Source organism: Pristis pectinata, chromosome 2 (assembly GCF_009764475.1).
Source record: "Pristis pectinata isolate sPriPec2 chromosome 2, sPriPec2.1.pri, whole genome shotgun sequence".
In the NCBI taxonomy this organism is placed as follows: domain Eukaryota; kingdom Metazoa; phylum Chordata; class Chondrichthyes; order Rhinopristiformes; family Pristidae; genus Pristis; species Pristis pectinata.
The window spans coordinates 39,458,835-39,484,460 of NC_067406.1; the positions used below are offsets into that span (position 1 = coordinate 39,458,835).

Genomic DNA, 25,626 nt, shown 5'->3' on the forward strand with positions numbered 1-25,626 from the left:
GTGTGAACCCCACAGAATTTTCATTTCCATCCCAGTCCCAGCTAGTTAATCTGCTTTCCTGTTTCCTTCACACCAAATTTCATCCTTTGAATGGGCTTTAACCTGATACATACAGTCTTCTTCGCCTCTCATCTTGACAGCCTCTGCTGTAGTAACTGCACTCACGTTGGCCACTAATTGTGTACGGCCTGACAATCTAAAACCTCTTCCTGCCAGATATTTCATAGAAGAATTGCATACTACCTTTGACTATTTTTCTCTCTCTCAACTTGCACTAGTATCATCATGTTTATTTTGTTATTTAAGTTGTGTATGATTGATGCTATTTTAAGTTTATGTTCTTCCGTTTGTCATGTTTGTAATGTACTGTGCTGCAGCTGCAAAAAGCTAATTTTAATGGTATGAAAATTGTCTCAACCAATGGGTGACAGCCACCAGTTCAGCTTGCTGAGCACTAAAAGTGGTGGGTAATGAAAACATCGGCTCTATCCCTTTCTGTGGATCAAGAAACCTGTATCTCATTTTCTGTTCCACTTTCTCTACAAAACTAGACCCATCCAGAAGGATATCTCTCTGTTCATATTTCTTCCACTGTACAGGTTTGGAGATTTACCCTTACTATTGAGGTTAGCTGTTAGCTTTTGGTCACTGAGTACTTTTACTGGGCATCCATTCCATCTTAAAGCAATGTTCATTTACTATATAAATTGGCTGGGCTGTTTAAACACTGACAAGCAAGGCCCCCTTAACATTCAGTATTATATCTTGATATCCTTTAGGGATATCATCATGTATTGTTCCAGAAATCTGGTCATATCTTATAAAAGTGAAAAACAATTTCAGTTTTTCATCTCAGTAATATGCTTAAAAGAATGTTAATTTCTAATTCTGGATTACTGGTTGACAGCATTCCTTATAACATCTTTGCACAAGTCACCTAAAGCATATCAGAGTCCAGCGGCACAGCTCTTCTTATTTAGAAGATAATTTTTTCTATTTCAAAGTATTTTTTTAACTTGATTAGCATTTCAAATGTGTCTTTTTCTTTCATGTTAAATATGTAAAACATTTTCTAATCTCTTAAGTAAACTCAACCTGTGTTATTGAGCCATATACTGGGGGAATTCTTGGTTTAGCCATGCTCTGTGCGGTTATCTGAAGTGTTCCAAGGGGTTTATTCCAAAACTGTAGGTGCTTCCCATTCCTAGAGATTATCACGTAACCCTTGTTGAAAAAAATGACTAGATACAGGGCAGAACTGAGTTCAGCTGTAATTTCCTTTCTTTCATACCAGTGTTCACACATGAATTACCACTTATGTATATTATACCCATTATTATAATAATCTCTCAATATGTTCTTCCTCAGCAGAGGAGATAGGAAATAAAACTAGCAGAAGCAGTTGCATGTCTTGATTACTAGTTGAAAAAGATAGCAAAATAATTTGCTTTCCCCAAGTTCAAAAGGTACAAAAGTTGATGGAAGGATATTGGAGAAAAATTCAGGAATGTAGAACAATGGGCCATTTATGAGCTGAAACTAAGCATCCAAAATTCTGATTCCTGCTCTATCTGGCAAAGAGTGCAGTGGAAGGTTAGTAACTGGAGCAGTATCTAAATAGGCAGGGTCCTTTGTTCTCTGCAGATAAGGCCAGCATGTTTGGGAGTAACCAAACATGCTGGCAGTAGCAGTTTGCAGTAAAACCACAAAAAACCACATTTTGCCTGAGAACATTTACATAGTTTAGGTGGAGCTTCCATGACGCTCTACACAGAATCAGATTTTACTTTTTAGGCTTCAGGTCACTACCTCTCACCGCAGCCCTCATTCCAAAATAGTGAAGCACCAACCGGTACATCTATATTTCAAATCATCTATATCTCCCCGAGACCTGCAATACTAAGTAATAAAGTGCAAAAAAAAACATGAAAACAGTGCTCAGGATAGATATACACTGGATCAGGCAGAAAATCTAGTTCTGCACAAGCACAAAGGCCCAGTAACAGTCCAACAAAGAATGAGCTAATGATTTAGCTTTCTTGGTGAACTTCAGAGGTGCCAGCAAATAGCTGCTCACAAAACTAAGTGGCTTCTTGTACATTAAATAATTGAGGTTATATATATCAGAAGGGAATCTTTGTCAATTTCATATCTTGGTGCAGGCTTGGTTTATTTCAAATCATTCAAATGTGCATGTGATCTAGGTATTAAGAACATTTTATAGATGAAATACAATATTAGCTAGAATGTAATATTTATCTACTGTATTTAACAGAAAAGGTTTGCCTGTAAGTTATTTCTTAAAATCAAGGTTGAAAATTCATTTTCTGCAAAAAGACAAATGGAAGAGTAAACTACTGCAGTGGTTATGATACTGGTCCATCAAACAACCGAACCTACTAACGTGTACATTTGCTCCAGTGAAAATAAATTGAAAACTTGGATGGACATTAAAAGCCAAACAATTCATTAACATTCTTCAGGGAAGGGGATGCACCATGATGCCAGGTCTGAGTTATGACTTAGTTCCACACTGCTTTAAGACATTGTACATTTGAAACTTCAGTAAGCTTTTGGTAAGGTGCCATATAATAGATTATTTAATTAGGTAGAATCCTGTGACAGAGGTTTGGATACATTCAGCTCTCAAAGTCAGAGAGCTGTTATTAATAAAAAAAGTTTCTGCAGAAGACCAATTATTTGCAGTCTCAAAAAGGATCCATGTTAGGACCTTTGTTATTCAAGATCGACGTAATGATGTAGTAAGTACTATTCACAATTCAGCAATCAACACAAAGATTCATGTCATGTTAATGGAAGGAAAGATGATGGGTTTGCATCTGAAAGATATAATTTAACATGTGCTGTCAATGTCATAAGGAGAGCTAAAGCCAAGCACTTATATTAAAAAGGTATCTTGGAATTACAGTAGAATTTTATGTGGATGTATGATTGGTGCAGAGGCTATTCCAAATACAAGTAGATTACTCGAATGTACAGTGAGAAAGTTCCAATATAAAACAAGAACTAATGTTCTTGCACAAGATCCTGACACCTGAAAGCACATGCTGCCAAGGGCAATAATGTAAGCTAATTGAATTTGTTAATTTCAGTAAGGTCTATTGGAAGCAGTCAGGGGGATAGGTCTTGTGAATCTGGCTAGTTACGCTGACATTGTCTCCAGTTGCTTATGACCTTTATCATCAGGAACCGGCAGTATTATTATCCTCAGCGTAAATCAATGATTTTAAAATGTTACTTAAAACTTGTGCTTTATTATATTCTTCCACTATATTCTTTAACTCCATCACTCCTATCCTAACCCACTGAAAGACAAGGACAACTTCCTGCAGCTCCAAGACCACTGGTGGAATGCATCTTTTGGTGCTTCACTCAAATGGTCCTTGTTCACATGTGAGCCTTGGTGGTGAATGCTAGCAAATATAGATAAGTATTATGATGAAACGCAATCTTGTCCTCAAATTATGAATTGCTGAAAAATGATCTGTTGCAGGAACTGTGGATAACTATAACCTCCTTAAAACTGAAACAAATGGAACCGTTAACACTCAAATGACTCCATCGAATGAAACTTGGCAACTTTTTAGTCTCAGGTGCTCATTCTGTAATTCACTGGGATTTTGTATATTCTTAATGTGTGATTTATCACTGATGATTTCACTAATACTGGGGTTAATAGTTCTCCCACCCTTCAGGCTGGGCACAACAGTAGCAGTAGCACAGTTAAAATGGCCCGTACTTACTGCTCTTTTCCTTTCAACAATCTCACCTCTGCAAGGGTTATTTTCTAAAGAGTTAAAAATCATTGACAATAGTCAGGTAGACTTGAAGAATCTATTTCAATTTTTTTTTTGTCCGTAACCCATCCCCTCATCACAAAAATGAAATAATGGACTCATTCTGCAGTGTCTATCAGACATTAAGGGCAGGAAACATTTGCACACAATATAGATTCTGTAGTTTAAGGCATTACTCCACCAATAGTTGACAGTTTCATCCAAAAGTATACAACAATTTTCTCTAATTCTAATTAAACCAGCAGTTACTATCTCAGTTGTCATCGAAAAGGGATGTTATCTTGCCGTCTTTCCATTCAATCAGTATTTCTCCATGTCTTAAAGATGGGGAACGAGAAGCATCATGGCGGAGTTTGTGTCCTGTTGTCAAAGATGTTTTCTCATCTGGGTCAGCAACAATTCCAGCCTTTAACTTTTTGCTGTTCGAAGAAGTCAAGAAATGCATGTTTAAAAGTATCAATGAAATATATGGATTGTGTTACTAAAGTTAGGTTCTACCACAGGTCTTAAAATCTCTAATTAAACTGATTGAAATTATAAAGTTAAAATCAGGTTACCATCTTAATATTTAAAATAGCAAATTATATAATAGTCTATTTATTAACGTGAAAATAAACCATTAGTCTGCAAATAAATGTTATTGTTTTTGGGGTTTCCTTCATTAAGAATGAAATCTGCAAGGATATAGGCTGGAATCTCAGGAAAACACCTTGTTCTTCTTTAGATAATGCCAAAGGAACAAGAATGTCTGCTCTGCTCTGCCACTCAGTTAGATCATGGCTGGTCTATACGTTAACTCCATTACTTGCCTTAGCTCCGTATCCATTGATACCATTATCTAACGAAGATCTATTGATTTCAATTTTGATGGTTGTTCCGGCATCTCTCCTCTTCGGAGAGAGAATTCCAAACTTTTACTACCCCTTGTGTGAAAGTATGCTTCCTGATTTCCCTCCTATGTGGCCTATGCTGTATTGATTCCACAATCAGAGGAAGGATTTCTCTGTATCTACACGACCAAATCCTACTAACTTTTGAATACTACAGTTTGATCATCCCACAGTTTTCAAACACAAGAAGACTCAACTATGTGCCAACTGTCCTCATAATCTTAACCTTCAAGCCCTGGTATCATTCTTCTTAGTTCCTAATTTCTCCACTATTTAGAAAACGTTCAGCTTATCTTTGAGGATCCCCCACATCAAACTGCAATTGTTTGCCTGCTCATTTCACCTGTCAATGTCTTTAAGCAGTACCCTGTTCCTACCTGCTCTATTTACAGGCCCTCTCAATATATATATACAACTCTCTACTTGTTAAATCATTCACAGATATTGTAAAAAAGTTAAGGCTCTAGAAAAGGTTCCTGCAAAACACCACTTGACAGATCCTGTCAAACTGAGTGTATATTCTTTACCATTCTCCTTAATATACTTCTAATTAATTTTAACTAAAGTGTAAGCTGATATCCACTCCTTTGTCAGGGATGCTGTCTCATCCAGATGACACTAAACTGAAGCCCCGTTTGCAGCTTCGAGAGGATATAAAGCAGCGTGACATTATTTCAAAGAAGAGCAGGAGAGCAAACCACAGTGACATAGCCATTTCTGTAACCTTCCTTTCCTGAAGTAAAATTAATTATCGTCAAAAAAATCTGCTTATTATAATACTGCTGTTTAACGAATCTTGCTGTGTTGTCACCATCTCTACATTACTGTAAAAGGCTTTGGGACACTGAAGATATAAATGGACGTCTGCTTTGTCAGCCATTCTGATCCCTCTGATTCTATGCATTCTCACATTTGCTAATTTTATTTTGCTTAGAAACTTATTGAATGTTTTTTCCAAGTTCCATTGAGATGACATTCTCAAGAATCCCTTATTTACTTTATGACTGACCTCTTCAAAAAATTCAACTAGGTTAGTCAGATATGACCTACCTTTAACACAATTACATTAACCATCTGTCAGTTCATATCTCCTTGCGTTCAGTTGCTTTATCTTTAGTGACAGCAGCATTCCCACAACTGATATTAAATGGAATGGTCTGTTGTACTTGGTTTAAGATATCTTTATTAGTCACATGTACATTGAAACACACAGTGAAATGCACCTTTTGTGTAGAGTGTTCTGGGGGGCAGCCTGCAAGTGTCGCCATGCTTCTGGCGCCAACATAGCATGCCCACAACTTCCTAACCCGTACGTCTTTGGAATGTGGGGGGAAACCAGAGCACCTGGAGGAAACCCACGCAGACACGGGGAGAATGTACAAACTCCTTAGAGACAGCGGCCAGAATTGAACCTGGGTTGCTAGCGCTGTAATAGCATGCCCATCATAAACACTGAAGTGAAGTGAATACATTTCTAAACTAACATTTCTGAAATAAGGGACTTTTGCAGGATTATAGATAAGACTGCAATTTCCTTACTAATTATTTTAAGGTAGCAGTAAAGAAACAAATCTCCAGAATCTATCTCAAGTTAAAATATTTTCTCCATAACATTTTTTAAGTTAATATTAAACACAATCAGCTCCACAATTTCATTTAATTTTAGCTTCACTTCTGTCACTGGAATTTTATCCTCATTCTCAACTGTGAAAACAGATACATAGAATTTGTTTATCTGCCATCACTTGTTTTCTACAACTACATCATCTTTTATCATTCTAAAATGGGCCTACAACCTCCTTAGCCACTTTTTTACATACAAACATATGAATAAGAAACAAGAGTGGGGCACTTGGCTGATGCAATTGTAACCTCAACTCAATGCTGCCTTCCCGTCAACTTGTGGTAACCTTTTATCCCCTTGCTATCTATTTCTGCTTTAAAAATATAATGACTCTGGTACCAATACCTTTTGAGGAAGAGAGATCCAAAGATTCACAACTTTCCAGAGAAAAGAAATTTGCTTAACTCTGTTGTAAATTGATGACTCTTGTCCTACGTTCTCTCAAACGAGGAAATATCTTCTCCACAACTATCCTGCCAAAATCCTCAGGATCTTGTGTTTCAGTCAAGGGCATGGTAGTGTAGTGGTTAGCGTAACACTATTAAAGTGCCAGCGACCCGGGTTCAATTCCGCCACTGTCTGTAAGGAGTTTGTACGTTCTCCCTGTGTCTGTGTGGGTTTCCCCCGGGTGCTCCGGTTTCCTCCCACATTCCAAAGACGTACAGGTTAGGAGCTATGGGCATGCTATGTTGGCACCGGAAGAATGGTGACACTTGCAGGCTGCCCCTCAGCACATTCTCAGTAATGCAAAAAAACGCATTTCACTGTGTGTTTTGATGTACATTTGACTAATAAATAAATATCTTATCTTATTTTCTAAATTCCAGCTGATACAAGCCCAGTGTGACCAACGTTTCCACCTACCATAGAACAATACAGCACAATACAGGCCTTTCGGGCTAAGCTACAACCAGCCTTTTCCAGGTATTGATCTGGTAAATCTTCTCCGACCTGCTGCCAATGCACTAACATTCTTCTTTCAAAGAGAAGATCAATATTGTACTACTAATTGCTCAGTACCGCTTAGTAGTCTTTAGTCATTTTCCAAAATTCCTCCCTCCCTTCGAATTCACAACTACTTTTGGGATGTTATGTGTATCCTCTTTAATATACTTAAAAAAATTGATATCTGTTTAAAAACTTTCACTATTAGCATTTATCTTACTTGCAAGCTTTATCGTGTCAGTAGCTTGTTAATATTTTCTTTGTGTTCTATTGCTGCTTTCTATGTTTCTCACAGTTCATTAGATTGCCACTTTCCTTGGCTTTTGTATATCATTTGCTTCAGATTTATGTAGTGTTTTACCTCATTGGATTATTTATAACTACCTGGAGTGTGGGTCTGAAAAATGGTTCAATATTTTATCTGAAAGATACATTAGTAGATAATCCTGCATGAACTCAGTACTGCACTGAAGCACCAGTTTAAATTATGTAGTGGAACTTGAAGGCAAAATCTGCCTGGATGGACCTGAGGTAGTTCTAACTGAACTATCTGTGTAATGTAAGGCCTCTAACATGTGCTAGGATTGTAGATATAAAGGAGCAAAAATATTTTTGGTTACGAAGGCTAGTTGTTTGGGGATTATGGTGGTTTTTGCAACTGACATGGGATGGGATAACCCTCTGCAGCTATTTAAATGCTGTACTGGCAAATTTTCATCATATAGCCAGGATTAAAATTTTATCCAAAATCTTCTGGTCCATTATGTTCACTACTAATCACATCCATTTAAGCAACATGATTTGTTTTTACACAAAAATTAAAAAAAAGTAAATAAAAATATAATTTTATTCACCAAAAATATGTAGTAACTTCATTTTGTTAGTAATCAAGATGTTATCTGTTAGCATTAATCTGAGGAATAAATGGAGACAGAATAATATAATTCAGCCCAAGTGCAGAATTTTAAAATGCTTTAAATTCATTTCATTTCATTTTCATTTAACTAATGATTAACAGTAGTTTGTGCCAGATTTCTCAACAACTACAGCAGTAACAGACCTTTGACTTTGCATTTTACTTTCACAGGAGGAGAGAACTCCTTATTTTTGTTCAGTTATAAAGTAGGCAGCAAGAATAAATATTGAGTAAACAATGCTACATGTGAAACATCGCCACACAGAGTCACATGACCTCCCCACACAGCTTGGCAGACTGCTGACTGAGCCATTTCTTTGCCCCCTTCATCTATTCTGTTTGTAGAGAACTGTATTTTATTCTGTACCAGTGGCAGATTTCCAGTCCTCAGTTGGAGTGATTGGAATAGAAATAATTTGTTTCTTTGTGCAAAGTCCTTCAGAAGCCAAAATGTACCCTGTGCCATTACAAAAACCTTTTAAGTTAGGAATCCTGTATAATTCTTAGCGTTGGAGGACAGTAGGCTTTATAAATCCATATTCCTGGTACAGATTTCTAGGGGTAGCAAAACAAAAGAGCTGGTCAATGACTTCAGGAAGCAGGGCAGAGTACCCCTGTCTGTATCAATGGTACTGAGGTGGAGATGGTTGAGAGCTTCAAGTTCTTGATGTAAATATCACCAACTATTTATTCTGATCCAGCCACATAGACCCTATGGCCAAGGAAGCACACCAGTGCCTTTACTTCCTCAGAGGGCTAATGAAATTCAGCAATGTCTCCAATGACTCTCACCAATTTTTACAGATGCACCACAGAAAGCATCCTTTCTGTCATCACTTGGTATGGCAACTGCTCCGCCCAAGATCACAAGAAATTGCAGAGAGTTGTGAATGCAGCCCAGACCATCCCCTCCACTGACTCTGTCTACACTTTCTGCTGCCTTGGGAAAGAAGCCAACATTAACATGGACCCCTCCCACCCCAGTCTTCTCCCTCTCCCAGCAGGCAGAAGATACAAAAGCTTAAGAATATGTACCACCAGGTTCAAGGACAGCTTCTATTCTGGTTGTGAGACCCTTGAACAGACCTCTTACATGCTAATGATGAACTTTTGATCTCTCGATCTACCCTGTCATGGCCCATGCACTTTATTTGTCTACTTGCAGTGTAGCTGTAACACTATATTCTGCATTCTATTTTTCCTTTGTGTGCTACCTGAATGTACTTATCTATGGAATGATCTGTCTGGATGGCATGCAGAGCAAAAGCTTTTCACTGTATCTCGGTACATGTGACAATAATAAACCAATTACCAATTAATGGTTGGGTTCTACCAATTGGACATGCAACCTCTTGCTCTTCTGCAATCTAGTTCTATGGAGGGTAGTGCAAACTGTTACATAATGTCATAATCTGAGATCAGTTCCTTTAGTAAATAAGCCTTTAATCTATAATTGAGCTGTCCGATCAATTTTGACCATTTCTGCCCAGAAATGCATGCATTCATTATTTTAAAATGTAGTCTTTTAAGCTGTGCAAACAATATCATCGTTTTGAGAGGTAACTATTAGGAGGACTAGCTCAAAATTTGGCGATCATGTTGCTCAGTAAACAAAAATAGCTGGAGAGAGACTGCATCCACTTCTTCTTCAGAGGTTCAAGTATTGTGAACACACGGAATTATTTAACTGGTAGTCACACTAGTGGCACGCTTGATTTGTTGTTAATTCAAATCAACTATTCACACAATGCAATGAATACTCATCAATATTTTCACACTTACTTGTCATGAGTGATATTTAGAATCAGTACAATTATTCCTAGAGTCAGCGTTATCCCACCCAGGATCACCATGACAATTTTCCAAGTAGTTCCTTAAAGGATAGAGATACATTATGTTAACCAGACTTGTGTCACCTACAGAAAATAACATGCGTAGAATGAGACAATCTCTATCGAGCAGAGTCTTCAAATACATTTAAGGCAGAAGTAGAATAATTTTTGACAAGCTCGGGGATGGAAAATTACTGCATATAAATGGCAATGCAGAGTTGAGGTTATAATCAGCCATGCTCTCATTCAGTAGTGGAACAAGCTGCTCAAGGGACTGAATAGCCTGCTTCTCTCCCTATCCATCCTGCATATACACAAGTGCAAAAGCGAGAGTTCTGAAAAATTCCTAATACAGTTTTCTATTTAAAACTAAAATACCACGAGAAGCAAAAAAATGTAACATTGAATATTCAATTTAAACATCGATGATCAAGCCATTATCATGATCAGTAGGACACTCTGTGCTAACGAAGAGATAAGTTGTGCCAATATCAGAGATGGATAATGGACATGACTGACAAACCTGCATTTCACACTCCTTTGTTTGTCATATCACTCTCGAACTGCCTCACTTAAACCATTGGCCACAATTTATCCCCACTGCAATCCTTGCCTCACTCTATCACAGATATTCCCTTAGTCCTTTCCATCCCATAACCACCCACCCCTGCCCCCCCCCACCTACACACACTTCTCCATAACTTAAAACTAACTCGCTTTTCTAGTTCTGATGAAGAGTCTTCAACCTGAAGTATTAACTTTGTTTCCCTTTCCACAGATGCCGCCCGACCTGCTGAGTGTTTTCAGTATTTTCAGATTTCCAGCATCTGCAGTTTTCTTTGATTTCCAGGAAGCAAGAGAACATTGGATGTCGGGCTTCTGATTTGGAGCATTAGTAACCTTAAAATTATTGAAAGAAATCCTGTTTCTACAATTATATAGACACAGTTTTTCAAAAGCCATAAATGTACTGCCATGGCTTCCTGTGAATGGTAGAGTGGAATGGACAGTGGTAACTTCTGTTGCTGACCTCTATCTAGGATGAGGGATAGTTACCTCATCAATGAGACAGGACTGAGAATGCTACCACTACAGGCTCAGAGGGCCTGACAGATTTGTAGGTAAGGAAAATGGATCTGAGCAAGCTGGGTGCAATCATCAATCTCCATGACTACAACTGAACCATCCCACACATGTTTATACGATGGTCAATCTGATAGGCAAAAATCCAGTTTCTCGGCTTTTTCACTCAAGCCTGCAGATCTTGCTTGGCAATACATTTATCATTGACCCGATTTGTACAGCAGGTACAAATGGCTCAACATTAGAGAGATACAGGGTGAGGAAATTCCCAGCCCAAGCCCAAACGTACCTACCTCATGCATTTGAGGTAAAAAATAGTTTAAGCCAAATTGGTCTTGACTGAAATTTGTTACCTCCAAAGGTTCAGGTCACAGCTGATTTTTAAACACTCTTAGGTAATGTGCAGCAGAATTATTCCATCTAGGCCACAGATTTTCAGAGCCATTATATCTAAACATTAAGAGGTTTCCTGAAAGCACATATTTTTTGAAACCAAAATCATCTGTCTTACCATCAGTGTATTTAAATGTCACTGTTTTATCATTTTCTTTAGGGTACGTGAAGTTTTCAAACATAGAATAGAAAGACTCTGACGCATAATTAGTCATAGGGATGTTTGTTGATTTTTCAACATTTTCTGTCTGGGCTTCCGAAACTTGAATACGATTACCTGAAAAGAAGATAGTAAACATCAGTTTCCATTAAAAGTGAGAAAAGGCAGAAAGTTTAGTCTTTATTCCCTCGCATAAAGACCTGCTTGCTTGAATCACACAAATCAAAACGAGCTAGGGAACAGGTTTTTCACAGACAATCGGGCCGGTTATGTTACTACAATGCGATCCCACCTGCCCAATTTTACTTACTGCACTGAGACTAGGGGCTTATTTTCACTGTTCATGAAAGGTAAAAAAAAATTCTGTAGTCTTTCCGAAGAATAATTACTTCTCACAGAGTTGGAGCATTTTTTGATTCAGGTTAACTATTGATCGATGAGAAGCTGGATGGACATAAAAGCATTGAAGGTACTATTGGGGTACATCTTACTAGCCCACCTACTGAAATCACCACTTGCAGTCTCCGCACATGAGTCCTTACCTATTCAGCATCAGAGGATCGATCTTGCTGGCCCAGAGCATCCCGGACTCGAGCGGCATGGCCTGAGTGTAGTAAAGCCTTCAATGGCACACTGAAGAAGTCCCGCCCCAAAACATACTCAATGCTCTGTGAGCTGGCTATGCTCAACCCCAGCTCTGCCAACTGTCAAAGATGTGAGGGATTTTTAATATCCATTAAATGTCTCTGATGTTCAGAAACAGCTAACCTATTATATTTTAAAGTAAATAATTAAAACATCTTAAAAAATGAGAAAATAACCTAAAGAGCACAATTGTAAACATTAGAATAAATCAAAATAAGTTTCAAAAAGTAACTCACTTTCCCCTTTGCCATACAATCAAATCCCCACTAAAATCAATGGGGCCTCAAATCCCAAGTATAGGATCTGAAGGACAATTGTTCTGCATAAATGCTGGGGAATCTGTGCAAGATGCAGCTGCACTGCCACACACCATGTGGAATCCAGTGATGAAAGTATTGACAGATATAGTTCTATCTGGATATACGACTGTTTAAACAAATAAATGCTGATGGTTCCATTCAGAACTGCCAGCACTTGGTAGTGGGATCCAGCCCAATGTTTTAAGATCATCGTTATCTTTTCTCATTGGCACTATGGATAAATAGAGATTTTTAATCCGCATTCATGCTGCTCATTGATCACAGATGCAACTGCCAATAAGGCAGACTGGTTTTGGTGATGGCCTTCATTATAATAAAATGGTAAGCAGCTGACAGATTTTTCCTTCAAACTTTATTCATAAAATTTGCAAACATATAATCATTCATACACCATCATTCACAGCACAAGTTATATCATTCAAATGCTTACATTGTACCAGACTAACAGAAATTTATTTTCTATGTGCATTCTATCAGAAATTAAGTCCAAAGATTTTTTACATGTTTCAGCCCCTCAGTTTGCAGTGGCGGGGGGGGGGGGGGTTCTAGATTGTGGCCTTGCCCCCTTAGAGCCTAAGTGGTGGATGTACTGAACTTTATTGAGTCCCTTAGCGCATAATTCTGCACTGTGAAATGTGGCAGCCTGCAACATTCAGTTGTGGACAACTTCTAGCACTGAAAGTCCAGCAAATTTTGGGCAGACCGAAGTGTGTCTGTGAATGAGTTGATAATCTTCCAGCACCAATCAATGTTTGTCTCAGTGTTCCTGGGAACAGCACATTGAGCACAGAGAACTGTGTTTTAAAGCCATTCATGGATTGCTAAATGAACAGGCAGTGGCACTGGTGGAGGGAATGAAATCCAAGGCGAAAACAGAAAATGCAAGAAAAACTAAGCAAACTGTTCTCACAAAGGGTTGCATTCCCAAATATTCATTGTTTCTCTTTTTACAGATGCTGCCTGACCTGCAAGTTTTCCCAGCATTTTCTGTTTCTGTTTCAGATTTCCAGCATCTGCAGTTGTTTTTTTTTATTTTTCTGGGGTGAAGTCCAATGGTTCTTCCTTGAATCCCAGCGTGTAGACACACTAAAGGGGATGTAGAACAACTGGTTAAAGGGAACAATAATTCTAGTGGGGACAGCAAACAGTCACAATCCTTCTCGGCACCAAAATAATTTGAAAGCTTTATCTTTAATACTCCCAAAGCATTTAATGGCCACTGATTAGATCAGTCTATACTCAGTTCACTCAGCATGTGCAGTGTGGACTCTACCGAGGGAAGATCAATTATCGCTCAGAATGCTGCTGATTATATGTATTAACAAGACCATCACTGTTTTGGGTAGAAGTACTCCCAGATCATCATGATGGAAATATATTGGTTTTCCTTCATTATCATTGGGTCTGAATCCTGGAACTCCCTACCCAGACTGTAGTAGTGCCTTCTACCAGAAGAACTATAATGAATCAAGGCGGCAACTCACCACCACCTTCTCAATGATAATTAGTGACAGACAATAAATGCTGGCCTTGTTACTGACATCCACATTCCATAAGTGAATAAAGAAAAACCTCATATTTCATGTGCCCCAATGGGGTAAATATCACAACTGAAGTCTCTGGGCCCAAGTACTTATATGAGGTGCGTGCATGAAAATTATGTATTGCCAGCCCTGGTCTTCTGTGCAGTGCTATTTCAGTGCCTTTTTTAAGCGGGCAAATAAACTTTCAGCCAAATGTAACTCACTTTGACTATAAAATTGACACTACTAACTTTAAGGCAGTTATACAGCAGAAAAGAAGACAATTTACTCTGCAATTGAACACAAAATGCACTCAATCTGACTGATGGTGATCCTCAGTCAAAAACTGATGTCACTTACCATGATGAGCATGAAAATTAACCAAAAATAACATTTAAATAAAAAGTAACAACAAAAATGAAGTGGATTGATTAATGTCAGGGGATTTTTGGTGTAGAAATTCAAGTTAAGATCAGGTCACAAATAGATAAGGTTAAAATATCAAGTGCTGCTGGCAAATCATCAACTCAGTGACAAATCATCAATTCAATGAAAGACACACTTTGGTCTGCCTGAAGCCTCTATCAGGAACACAACCCTACCCACCATCGAGGTTATCTTCAAGAGGCTGTGCCTTCTGAAGGTGACATCCATCATTAAGTACCCTCACCATCCGGGACATGCCCTCTTCTCCTTACTACCATCAGGGAGGAGGAACAGGAGCCTGAACACTCACACTCAATGTTTCAGGAACAGCTTCTTCCCCTCTGCCATCAGATTTCTGAGCGGTCCATGAACTCATGAACACTTCCTCATTATTCCTTTTTTTTACACTATTTATTTATTTTTGTGATTTATATATGTTTATGTCTTTGCGCTGTATTGCTGCCACAATACAACAAATTTCAGGTAATATATCAGCGATAATAAATCTGGTTAATCTGATTCTGATTCTAAATCTGTTGGACTTCCTAAACAATGAGATGTCTGTAAGAGAATGCTGCTGCCTGGCACATTCCAGGCTGCAGGGTTACATGCTGGGAGATACACTGAAGTTCAGTGCAGCTAATGCATAGGTTTTGTGGGGAAGGACTGCAGTCTAAGTTCCTTCTGCAAGGAGACATTGAGGGGCTAAGCCCTGTGTAAAAGCCTCTCAGACATTAGAAGTCCTGTATCACCCAAACAGATCCACATAGGTGGCAATAGTGCTCCATATGCAGAACATGCTCACACTACAAGTGTATTAGAACTCATTATACTAAGAATGCATAGACTGAATGATACCACAAACATGAAGAGTGTTTTTTTTGTATTCCTTGTATATATTATTATGAACATAGAACAGTACAGCACAGGAACAGGCCCTTCGGCCCACTATGTTGTGCCAGACTAATTGAATTAGTAATCAAATGCCCAACTAAACTAATCCCTTCTGCCTACACAATGTCTATATCCTTAGATTTCCCACACATTCGTGTGCCTATCTAAGAGCCCCTTGAACGCCCCTATTGTATTTGCCTCCACTACCACCCCTGGCAGCACATTCCAGGCACCCACCATTCTCTGTGTAAAAAACTTGCCCTGCACATCTCCTTTGAACTTACCCCCTACCACCTTAAATGCATATCCTCTGGTATTGGATATTTCAACCCTGGGAAAAAGATACCAGCTGTCTACACTATCTATGCCTGTTGTAATCTTATCAACCTCTATCAGATCTCCCCTCAGCCTCCGCCGCTCCAGAGAAAACAACCCAAGTTTGCCCAACCTCTCCTTATAACACATGCCCTCTAATCCAGGCAGCATCCTGGTAAACTGCTTCTGTACCCTCTCCAAAGCCTCCACATCCTTCCTATAAAGGAGCGACCAGAACTGAATGCAGTACTCCAGATGCGGCCTAACTAGAGTTTCATAAAGCTGCAGCATAACTTTGTGACTCTTGAACTCAATGCCTTGACTAATAAAGGCAAGCATGCCATATGCCGCCTTTACCACCCTATCAACCTGTGTAGCCACTTTCAGACAGCTATGAACTTGGATCCCAAGATCCCTCTGCTCACCAACACTGTTAAAAGTCTTGCCATTAACAGTGTACTCTCTCTTTATATTTGATCTTCCAAGGTGCAACTTTTCACATTTAGCCAGGTTAAACTCCATCTGCCATTTCTCTGCCCATAGCTGCAACTGATCTATGTCCCACTGTATCTTTTGCCAGTCTTCTATGCTGTCCACAACACCACCAATCTTCGTATCATCTGCAAACTTACTAACCCACCCATCTACATTTTCATCCAGGTCATTCAAAACAGCAGAGATCCCAGTACAAATCCCTACAGAACACCTCTAGTCACAGACCTCCAGCCAGAATAAGTCCCATCGACCACTACCCTCTGTCTTTTATGGGTAAGCCAATTCTGAATCCAAATGGCCAATTCACCATGGATCCTATGCTTCTTAATCTTCTGGACAAGCATCCATGACGGACTTTGTCAAACGCCTCAATAAAATCCACGTAGACAACATCCACAGCTTTACCCTCATGAATCACCCTCGTCACCTCCTCAAAAAACTCAATCAAGTTAGTAAGACATGACTTGCCCCACACAAAGCCATGTTGACTGTCCCTAATTAGAACATAGAACATTACAGCACAGTACAGGACCTTCGGCCCACGATGTTGTGCCGACATTTTAACCTGCTCTAATATCTATCTAACCCTTCCCTCCCACATAGCCCTCCATTTCTCTATCATTCACGTGGCTATCTCAGAGTCTCTTAAATATCCCTAATGTATCTGCCTCCACAGCCTCTGCAAGCAGTGCATTCCACACACCCACCACTCTCTGTGTAAAAAACTTACCTCTGACATCCCCTGTATACCTTCCTCCAATCACCTTATAATTATGCCCCCTCGTATTAGGCCATGGTTTTCCAGATGCTCATAAATCCTATCCCTAAGAATCCTCTCCAGTAACTTCCCTACCACTGACATGAGACTCATCGGTCTATAGTTTCAAGGATTACCCCTATTTCCCTTCTTGAATAATGGAACAACATTAGCTACTCGCCAGTCCTCCAGGACCTCTGAATAAAGTTTATTTTGAACTAAAAAAAGGAAGAGTAAAATATTTTAGAAATAACTGGGCAGATGCAATATCTCCTTGAGACTTGCCAATTCACCAATCTGGAATTCACTTTAAAAGACTATCGCTAAAATTGTCTTTTTTTTCTCCCAGAAAGTGTATTGATGGTTGGAGCACACACAAAACTGGCCTATGAATCTTAGCAAAGGGAGCACATTTAGGCCTAACGGTCTTTTTTCAACCCAGATACATTAACTCATTAAAAGATCCCAGCTGTTCCTCCATACTTGAAAATGTACTACTTTGAAAATTTGGATCTCACTTTCAAAGATGATTCTAAGATAAAGAAACTGAAAATGTACAGCAGATGAGTCTGCATTTACAGTATTCGATTTTTCATACCCCTGAAAAGTCTGCTGGTGTGATGTGGAAATAATTTCATCATGTATATCTTTTAATCAGTTTCCCCAATTCCAGATCATTTTAGTTCTTGGCATGGGATGAGTTTTGCATTGCTAATTTGAAAACAAATACTTGCTGTGAATTGTTAATCTTGGCTGAACTATCCTGGAAACACAATTTGAAAAGAAACTTTGTTTTTGAGGGAGGATTAACTTAAAATCTTGGGAAATAACTGTTAGATTTAGAAACAAACCTCATTTATCGAACACTACAGTTAAAAAGTTGAAATTGCATTAAATTAATATCAGTTTACATAAAATATTGTGAAAACTATATGATACGAAAGTCATTCAGCAAACTATTGCCACATATGCAAAACTAATTTCAGAACTGGAGGAAATTTTGGACATTCTCCCTGTGACTATGTCTGTTTCCTTAGGGTGCTCCGGTTTCCTTCCATATTCCAAAGACATGGAAGGTTAATTTTCCACTGTAATTTGCCCTAAATGTGTAGGTGAATGGTAGAATGTGGGGAGGATGGGATTAACGTAGGATTAGTGTCAGTGGTGTTTAATGGTTGGGATGGATTCAGTGGGCTGAAGGGCCTGTTTCCCTGCTGTACCTCTCTGTGACTCTATGAAATAGCAGCCAGTTACATTTAACTCCAAGTAATATCTTAAACAGTAATTAACCTAACACTATAAATCAGGCATGATTTCTGTTGAAAATATGAATAATTTTTACAGAGTTTTTCTATTGGTTGTAATATCAAAAATTTAAACTGCAGTTCACATTTTGCAAATATTAAAAAGTGGATGTTATTCAAAATGAGATAACATAAGAATTCTCTTCATTTGAAAAACATTGGTGAAACCATTATAGAGTTAAAGAAAACATTGCTGTTAATCACCAGAAGGTGGTCATTTGAGAAATGCTTCATGAGAATGTGCTTTCTCCATAGCAACAAGCAGAACAAAGAGAATGGGTCTAATAAAGCAGCAGAGGCTTCAATAGCCACCAAATAATGATCAAATGAGAAACATCTACAGAGCTTTTGTTCTTCATCTTGACGAGATTGGTTGTAGTAGTCACAAATTGTAACCATGAAGAAATCACAACTTACAAAAATAGAAAACATAACACAAGTCAATGATGACATGAAAATAATCTACTTCTCTTGGAATCAACAATGCAGAATCTACCTAAAACAGACCCAATTCTGCTCTAAGTAAATACTGAGGCTAATAGTGTTCAATGATCTATGCAGAAATGATCCACCAACTTCAGAAGAGTAGGTGTACAGTTAAAACAGAAACATCCTGTGCAAGAGCACCACTGTGCCAAAATGACATCGTGCCATGCACGTCAGCGTTGGAAGTCACTGAATGGCATGAAGTTGCGGTATTTCTGATGTAGCTACAGACCAGATACTACATAGAAAGTCAAGTCTTATTATATCCAGCTCAATGTGATAAATGTTAATCAGTGCCCATCAACCACCAAGACACTGAAAATTAACAAATGTGGTTTCATTCCTCAATTATTAGTTATTCAATGTTTTAAAATGTGAAATTTAAAATGTTTTCTTTCCAGCCCTTAGCTTTTTATTTTTCTTTCTGCACCCAACTAGACAAGGGATTCATCAACTAACTTACACACCTTCTCACTTCTTGTGTCATCTATTTCACAATTTGATTGGCAAAAGAATGAAACAAGCCACTTTTAATGAACATTACAGTTAAAAAGTTGAAACTGTATTAAATTAATATCAGTCCACATAAAATATTGTGAAAACTATATATTGCCTTATTTGCTCAGGTCCTAGATGTCACTGCCCTTGCAGTAGTGTCATTAGTTCACCCTTTCAGTAAAGCCCCACACAAAAAAAAACATCTTAGAGGCAAGGACAAACCTAACTACATGCATACACAGTTATTACCTGTTGCTTTTAATCTGTACCGTCCTGAAGGAGGGATTAATTCAAATGTTGAAACAGTAGCATCTTCAATGCTCTCTATATGTTAACTTTAAAGCTATGAGACTATGTAACCTTGAGACACAAGAAGTTTAACACAAATGCAAAATACTGGGGGTGCTGAAGATAATAAATAAGAAATAAGAACAGCAGATGTTAGAAATTCTCAGCATCTTTCAACTTGTTTCTCAATTACTTTTCCTAGTTTTGATGATAGTTAATGTTTCAAGGCAATGACATCAGTCGCTGCTTGACTTCCTGAGCACTTTGAACATCTTTTTGTTTCATTTCTTGTTTCCAGCATCCCAGTACTTTTGCCCTTGTGATAAGGGGAGGAGAGAACAAGGTAATACAAGAATGTTCTTCATTTGAAAAACACTGGTGCAACCCTCAGAAAATTAAAGAAAACTTTGTTGTTAATCAGCAGTGTGTGACCAATGATAAGGAAGACTGCGGGAGAAAACCTATCATGGACCTTTCCTTTGTTGTTCTCTTCCCTTCTCTGCATCTTCAAGCTTGTTAGTCATTATCTTTTACCAATTCTGATTATAGGTCTTTGACCCAAAACATTCATTGTGTTTCTCCCTCCTCAAATGCATCAGGCCTGCTAAGCATTTTCAAACATTTCCTGTTTTTATTACAGACAGTTATCACTGCTAGATGTAAAAGGTGCAGCACCACACAACAGAAACTCCCAATGGACTGTACTTGTGTAAATCACAAACCACCTAGCTGGTATGCCCAGGGCAAAAGCCATGAAAATCCTTTCCTCAAGGAGACTGCAGTGATTCCTTCTTTAGTCCACAACTGATGCAGCAACTGTCATAAATTAGTTAGGTGTTGATTGCTGTAGTGTCATTGCATGTGGTTCCAGAAGTTGTAGGCATATTGCCCATGAGGCTTTAAGCTCTTATCAGACATGTAGGACTTTATGATGAAGATGAGAGCACTGACATTCTGGAAATGCTTTAAACTCTTAAGTTCCCTCAAGAAACTTACGATCCTGAATAGGACTTAGTACTTCATCACCAATGGCTCTCAGAGCCCTTCTGGAGGGTCATCACACTGTCTGCTCTTTTACCTTCAGAAAGCACGGTTGCCTTTCCTCCCCAAACCCATTTTCAGCTCAACCCCGTCTACCTTCCAGAAATGATTTTAAAATGAACTGGATTTTCAGGCAATCTACACCCCCATGTCCCTTTCCCACTCCTACAAGTTCACCTAGGCTCTCTCTCCTTTTGTTCACCTTTCCTCATTTCCGTCTGCACATCACCCACACACCTATCCATCTGTGTTTCTTCTCCCCTGGCCTACTCTTCCTATCCCCTCCCCCATCTGGTTCCATCTGCCGTCACCCCTTCCTTATCTGGTTCCAAATATCACCCTGCAGCCTCTGTCTCTACCTTCCCTTTCCCCTACCCCCACCTGGCTCCATCTGCCCATTTTTTTTTCCCATATCTGTTTCCACCAATCACCTACCAGTCCCTGCCTCACCCCTCCCTCTCACCTCTTTATACTGGCTGTCTTCTATCTACACTGTCAGTCCCAATGCAGGGTCATAAACATCGACCATCTATTTACGTCCACAAGAGCTGCTTGACCCACTGAGTTCCTCCTGCAGTTTGTGATTTACAAGGAAGCTCCTTTTAGCTAAAAAAAACTCTTCCTTTGAGGTCCAATCTACAATCTTTCTGTACCATGGAAATTATCAAGAGTAGTTTGTACACATAGAAATGCATCTGTACATAATGCCTAAAGGCTCACATAAAATGAGTATGTGCGTATATGAAAATAGATTTAAAATGTAATACATTTTTGAAGCAATTTTGCTTATAACTCTGTTTCCAGATCCCCAGAGTTGAAATAGCATGACTCCAACATAGCTCCAGGTCCTACTGAGGGTCTAGGGAGTATGAAATTCCAATATGGGGAATATCCAGGAAATAGACCAGCTGGGTGGGTTGTGGTCCAAGCCCAAAAGGCTATCTGGAAGCCACATATTGGTATTAAACTTCCAAGTTGTTGCAACAAGAATACTCAGGAAAGGTCATGATATATTTATTTCTTCTCCTCCGGTCAATTATAAAAAATAAAGGAGGCATTTTTTTGTTGGGATAATGAATATGAAACTAAATTATGGCTAAAGAGTGGGACTAGGGTGGGAAACTCCTATTTGACTGGCATGAATATGATGGGCTGAGTGGCCTTATAGCTTGCAAATTTTCTACGATTCTATAAATCTTTAACCTGGGCAATTTTGTTTATCTGAAATAAATAAGCTTTGCTAAGGCAAAGTTCAGAAATGTATCTACATCTGTAAATCCCATACCAGAAACATACAAAATTTACTGACAGAATCCTTATCCACTAATTTAAATCACATTTTAATCCCAGTTAAAATTCTTTGAAAATGTAATGAAACAACAACTGATATCAATACATAAGAAATCAAGATTTTTCCAAAGAACAGAAAACAATTTGTATGTCATGAGGTCTAGTAGTTAGATGGTAATTCATGTTTATTTAAAATCAAACTTTGATTTGAACACATAGCAGAGATCTGCAGGAGGATGGATGAGATATGGTTTTCTATTATACTCTTATGATTGAGCTCAATGCTACCAACATCTAAATTTTATTTGTCACTATAATTGATTGTAAGGCCAAAATATTTGAAGTACCTTCATGCTGTGAAACTTGATTGATCTCTGTACAGATGATTTCATCTTTCAACGTACGCCACTTGTTTAATTTGCCTTTTTCACGTGAAACATGGATTTTGTTTGTCTTGTGCTTTACATTAAGATGCAAGCTGTAGCCCTCAAGAGTTAAATGACCCCGTTTGCTGCATTTCCATGCCTGAGGTTGATGACCACCACAAGGCTCCAATTTCACAGCTCCAAATTCATTGGGTTTATGAACAGTCAGACATTGGTTGGTTTTAAGGCTGACAATGTAGTTTAGGCGGGAATCCCATCTCCAATGCTGCTGTTTGGAATCTTGATTACACTCAGTGAGAGATACTCGATTGTTCTCACTATTTGCATGGATACATTTGTCCAGACGGACATTCTTGATGTTGAAGCCTGGAATCTCTAATAAGAAGAATTTAAAAAGGCACAAGATAGTAATGTGACAAAATCCACATGCAAATTTATTGTTGCAACTTGGACAAAAATCATAAGATGTTCATGGTTAACCATCCATTGTTCCTTACCTGAAGTGTTTTTGTACAATTTTCACTTTGGTTTAATAACAATATACATCTATGTCCATATTTAATGTACCAACAATGTACCTACATTTTGAAAGACATGATAAACCAAATAGCTTTTTCAAATTTTGTGTTTTATGATCATCTCAAATTTACCAATTATTTTTGTAAAAATCTGTTTGTTCAGCCGTTATTAAATAATCATGCCCAGATGAACCAGTTTATAATTCTATAGATTTATAAAAAAACATATGAACAAAGTATAATTTGATTTTAATAACTTACATTTGGCCTACCACTCTGCCACCTTTAACCTCATTTGTTCTATTTTTTGTGGGACAAATAGGCACACATTGCTCATAAAGGCAGGTTGCCGGCACCACCAAGATTTCTGTACGGCAGCAATGAAGATGGGATTCTCATCCATACTTCATTGTCAGCCATCATCAGACTCTGCATTTCCTGCAAAGAGGAGGCTATCAAACCAATGAGCACTCAGTCAATGAGAGTCGAAGGAGATAACAAAGAGATAGAGATTGGGAATGGAATGTAAAAATATAAGAAAATGCAGGAGTTTATTCAGCCCCTCATACTTCCTCAGCCATTCAAGAAAGTCACCACTGATCTTTGACCTCAATGCCACTTTCTTGCACTAACTCCTTATCCCTGGATTGTCAAAATTTAAAAATCTATCAGTCTCTGTCTTGAAAATTCAGCATTGAGTGAGTGACCTCTTAGGTAGTTCTGGATAAGGAAATTTCTTCTTATCTCCACTCTGTATAGCCAACTATGTGAACCCCATAGTGCTGTAGACCCCAGGCAGGGGAAACACCAACTCCACATCATCATTTTCATTATATCACTTATATTCCTTCTAAATGCAAGAGACCATAGCCCTAATCTGCTAAGTTTCTCCTCATGTGAGGAAACCACAATCTCAGCAATCCATCTGGTGAACTTTTCCCACACTCCTTTATATCACAGGTATATTCTTTTTTAGGTAGGGAGATCATAAGTGTATACAATATTCCAGATGCATCTTTCCTGAACCCTATATAATTGGAGCAAAACTTCTCTCCTCTTGTACTCAAAGCTTCTTGTAATAAAGGCCAAGGCATCATTTGTTTTCCTTATGGATTACTGTATTTCTACATTAAGTTTCAGTGATGCATGCGCATGTAATTAAGTTCCTCTAAATACCAACACCCTTTCAAATTCCCACCATTTAAAAAGTACTCTGCCCTTCAATTTATTTCTACTTAAGGGGATGACCTCATTTTTCTACTTTATATTCCTTGTACCAAATCCTTTCCACAGATACTGCCTGATCTCTGCTGAGTGTTTCCAGCATTTTCTGTTCGTTATTTATTTCAGACTTCCACCAATTGCAGTTTTATGATTTTTGGTTTATAAATGGCATTTGATTAAGTATTACATAATGGAGATTTATCGATGTTGAAGCCTATAGGATTACACTGGGGACGTGGAAGTGAAACTGTCTCAGAATGCAGAAAACAGTTAACTTGATTGGAGGGAAATGAACATAGGTATTCCCAAAATATTAGTATTAGGATCATCGCCTACTCGGACTTGGATATTTGTATTGAGATTAAAATTTCAAAGTGTGCAGATGAAACGAAACCTAGAAGGATAGTAAACCTTGAGGGGCATAATAGCAGAATCTCGGTAGCTAATGAGTGGCAGATTGAGCTGGTACATGGCTGATGAAATTTCACAGAGAAAAGCGTGATTTAGTTTGGAAAATAGAAAAAAAGATGCATGAAGTATCACAATTTTAAATAAGTGCCAATCAGTGCATTTAAAGCAGTTCTGTGGCAGGAATCCCATCTCCAATACTACTGTTTGGAATCTTGATTACACTCAGTGAGAGACATTCGATTGTTCTGACTATTTGCTTGGATACATTGGTCTAACAAGTATTATTAACGGATTTTTACAGTCTGCATCCCAAACACATTACTTTCTCTCAACTGGTTACTTTTCAAGCTTTTGCCTTCCCGGTCACCTTGGCTCCATTACACTCAACTATGGTTTATTTTTGACTCAATTCAAGATTGCAGATATGAACCATGTTGCTTGAGACAACATTTAAGTCTCGCATCCTGCATGAAGTTAAATATTAACGGAGAAGTTAACCTTACCTTCAAACAACGTTACTTGAAGAAAACAGAGGACAAACAGCACCGGAGTGACAAGCCTCATCTCAGCTCCTGTCGGCCCTTCTGAGCAACGTCTGCGGGTTGGGAAACTCTTTCCGTTCTTGCGATTATGCCGCAGAAAGAACACTCAAATGTTTTGCGCCGACCTGAATCTTTCTTTCGCTTGGCTGATAAAGTAATGTCAGTAATTAAAACAGGTCTAACATGCTTCTCCCCATAATTTTGTCTAAGCAAAACATTATATATCAAATCAGGCCACGAATTCCCGTCTCAAGGTTGGGAAATAATTTTGTAAAGTTCTGCTTTCTTGCGGATAAATCGGACCGACTGCTGGAACTTGCATGGTAAAGTAACGTGGACAGAATTGTTGAATAGGTTGGTTGAGTCAATTCCGGAGTAGGGGTGGACAAACTCGATGGACCCTTTTATTGTGATCGGATTATTTTAGATCAAATAGGTTTAATGGTCAGTAGGATGATATTCTTATTTAAAATAACGCTCTGCAGGAATGAAATGAGGACCGTGCAAAATTAATCGTTACAAACGATTGCTCACTAACACATAAAAATGAAAAGTTTTGGAAATATACGTAATATGTGGAGAGGGAGACAGCGAGTTAACTT

General features: G+C 38.4%; 1 protein-coding gene across 1 annotated transcript; it reads right to left on the reverse strand.

Moving 5' to 3' along the window:
* Window positions 1–1,322: 1,322 nt before the first annotated feature.
* On the reverse strand, window positions 1,323–25,401 carry LOC127585918 (uncharacterized). Its single transcript, XM_052043669.1, has 5 exons — window positions 24,986–25,401; window positions 22,291–22,704; window positions 11,620–11,778; window positions 9,976–10,066; window positions 1,323–4,237 (listed from the first exon to the last, which is right to left on the reverse strand). Exons 1-5 carry the CDS (start codon window positions 25,044–25,046, stop codon window positions 4,072–4,074), a joined length of 891 nt encoding a protein of 296 aa, XP_051899629.1. The 5' UTR covers window positions 25,047–25,401; the 3' UTR covers window positions 1,323–4,071.
* Between the last annotated feature and the right edge of the window lie 225 nt (window positions 25,402–25,626).

Bases quoted from the DNA above. Each gene is read 5' to 3' on its own strand.
- LOC127585918 (XM_052043669.1), bottom strand. From the start codon at position 25,046: ATGAGGCTTGTCACTCCGGTGCTGTTTGTCCTCTGTTTTCTTCAAGTA. The intron at 22,705-24,985 runs GTAAGGTTAACT...TCTTCTTATTAG, and splicing joins TCAAGTAACGTTGTTTGAAG to AGATTCCAGGCTTCAACATC. The intron at 10,067-11,619 runs GTAAGACAGATG...CTATCCTTTAAG, and splicing joins GACATTTAAATACACTGATG to GAACTACTTGGAAAATTGTC.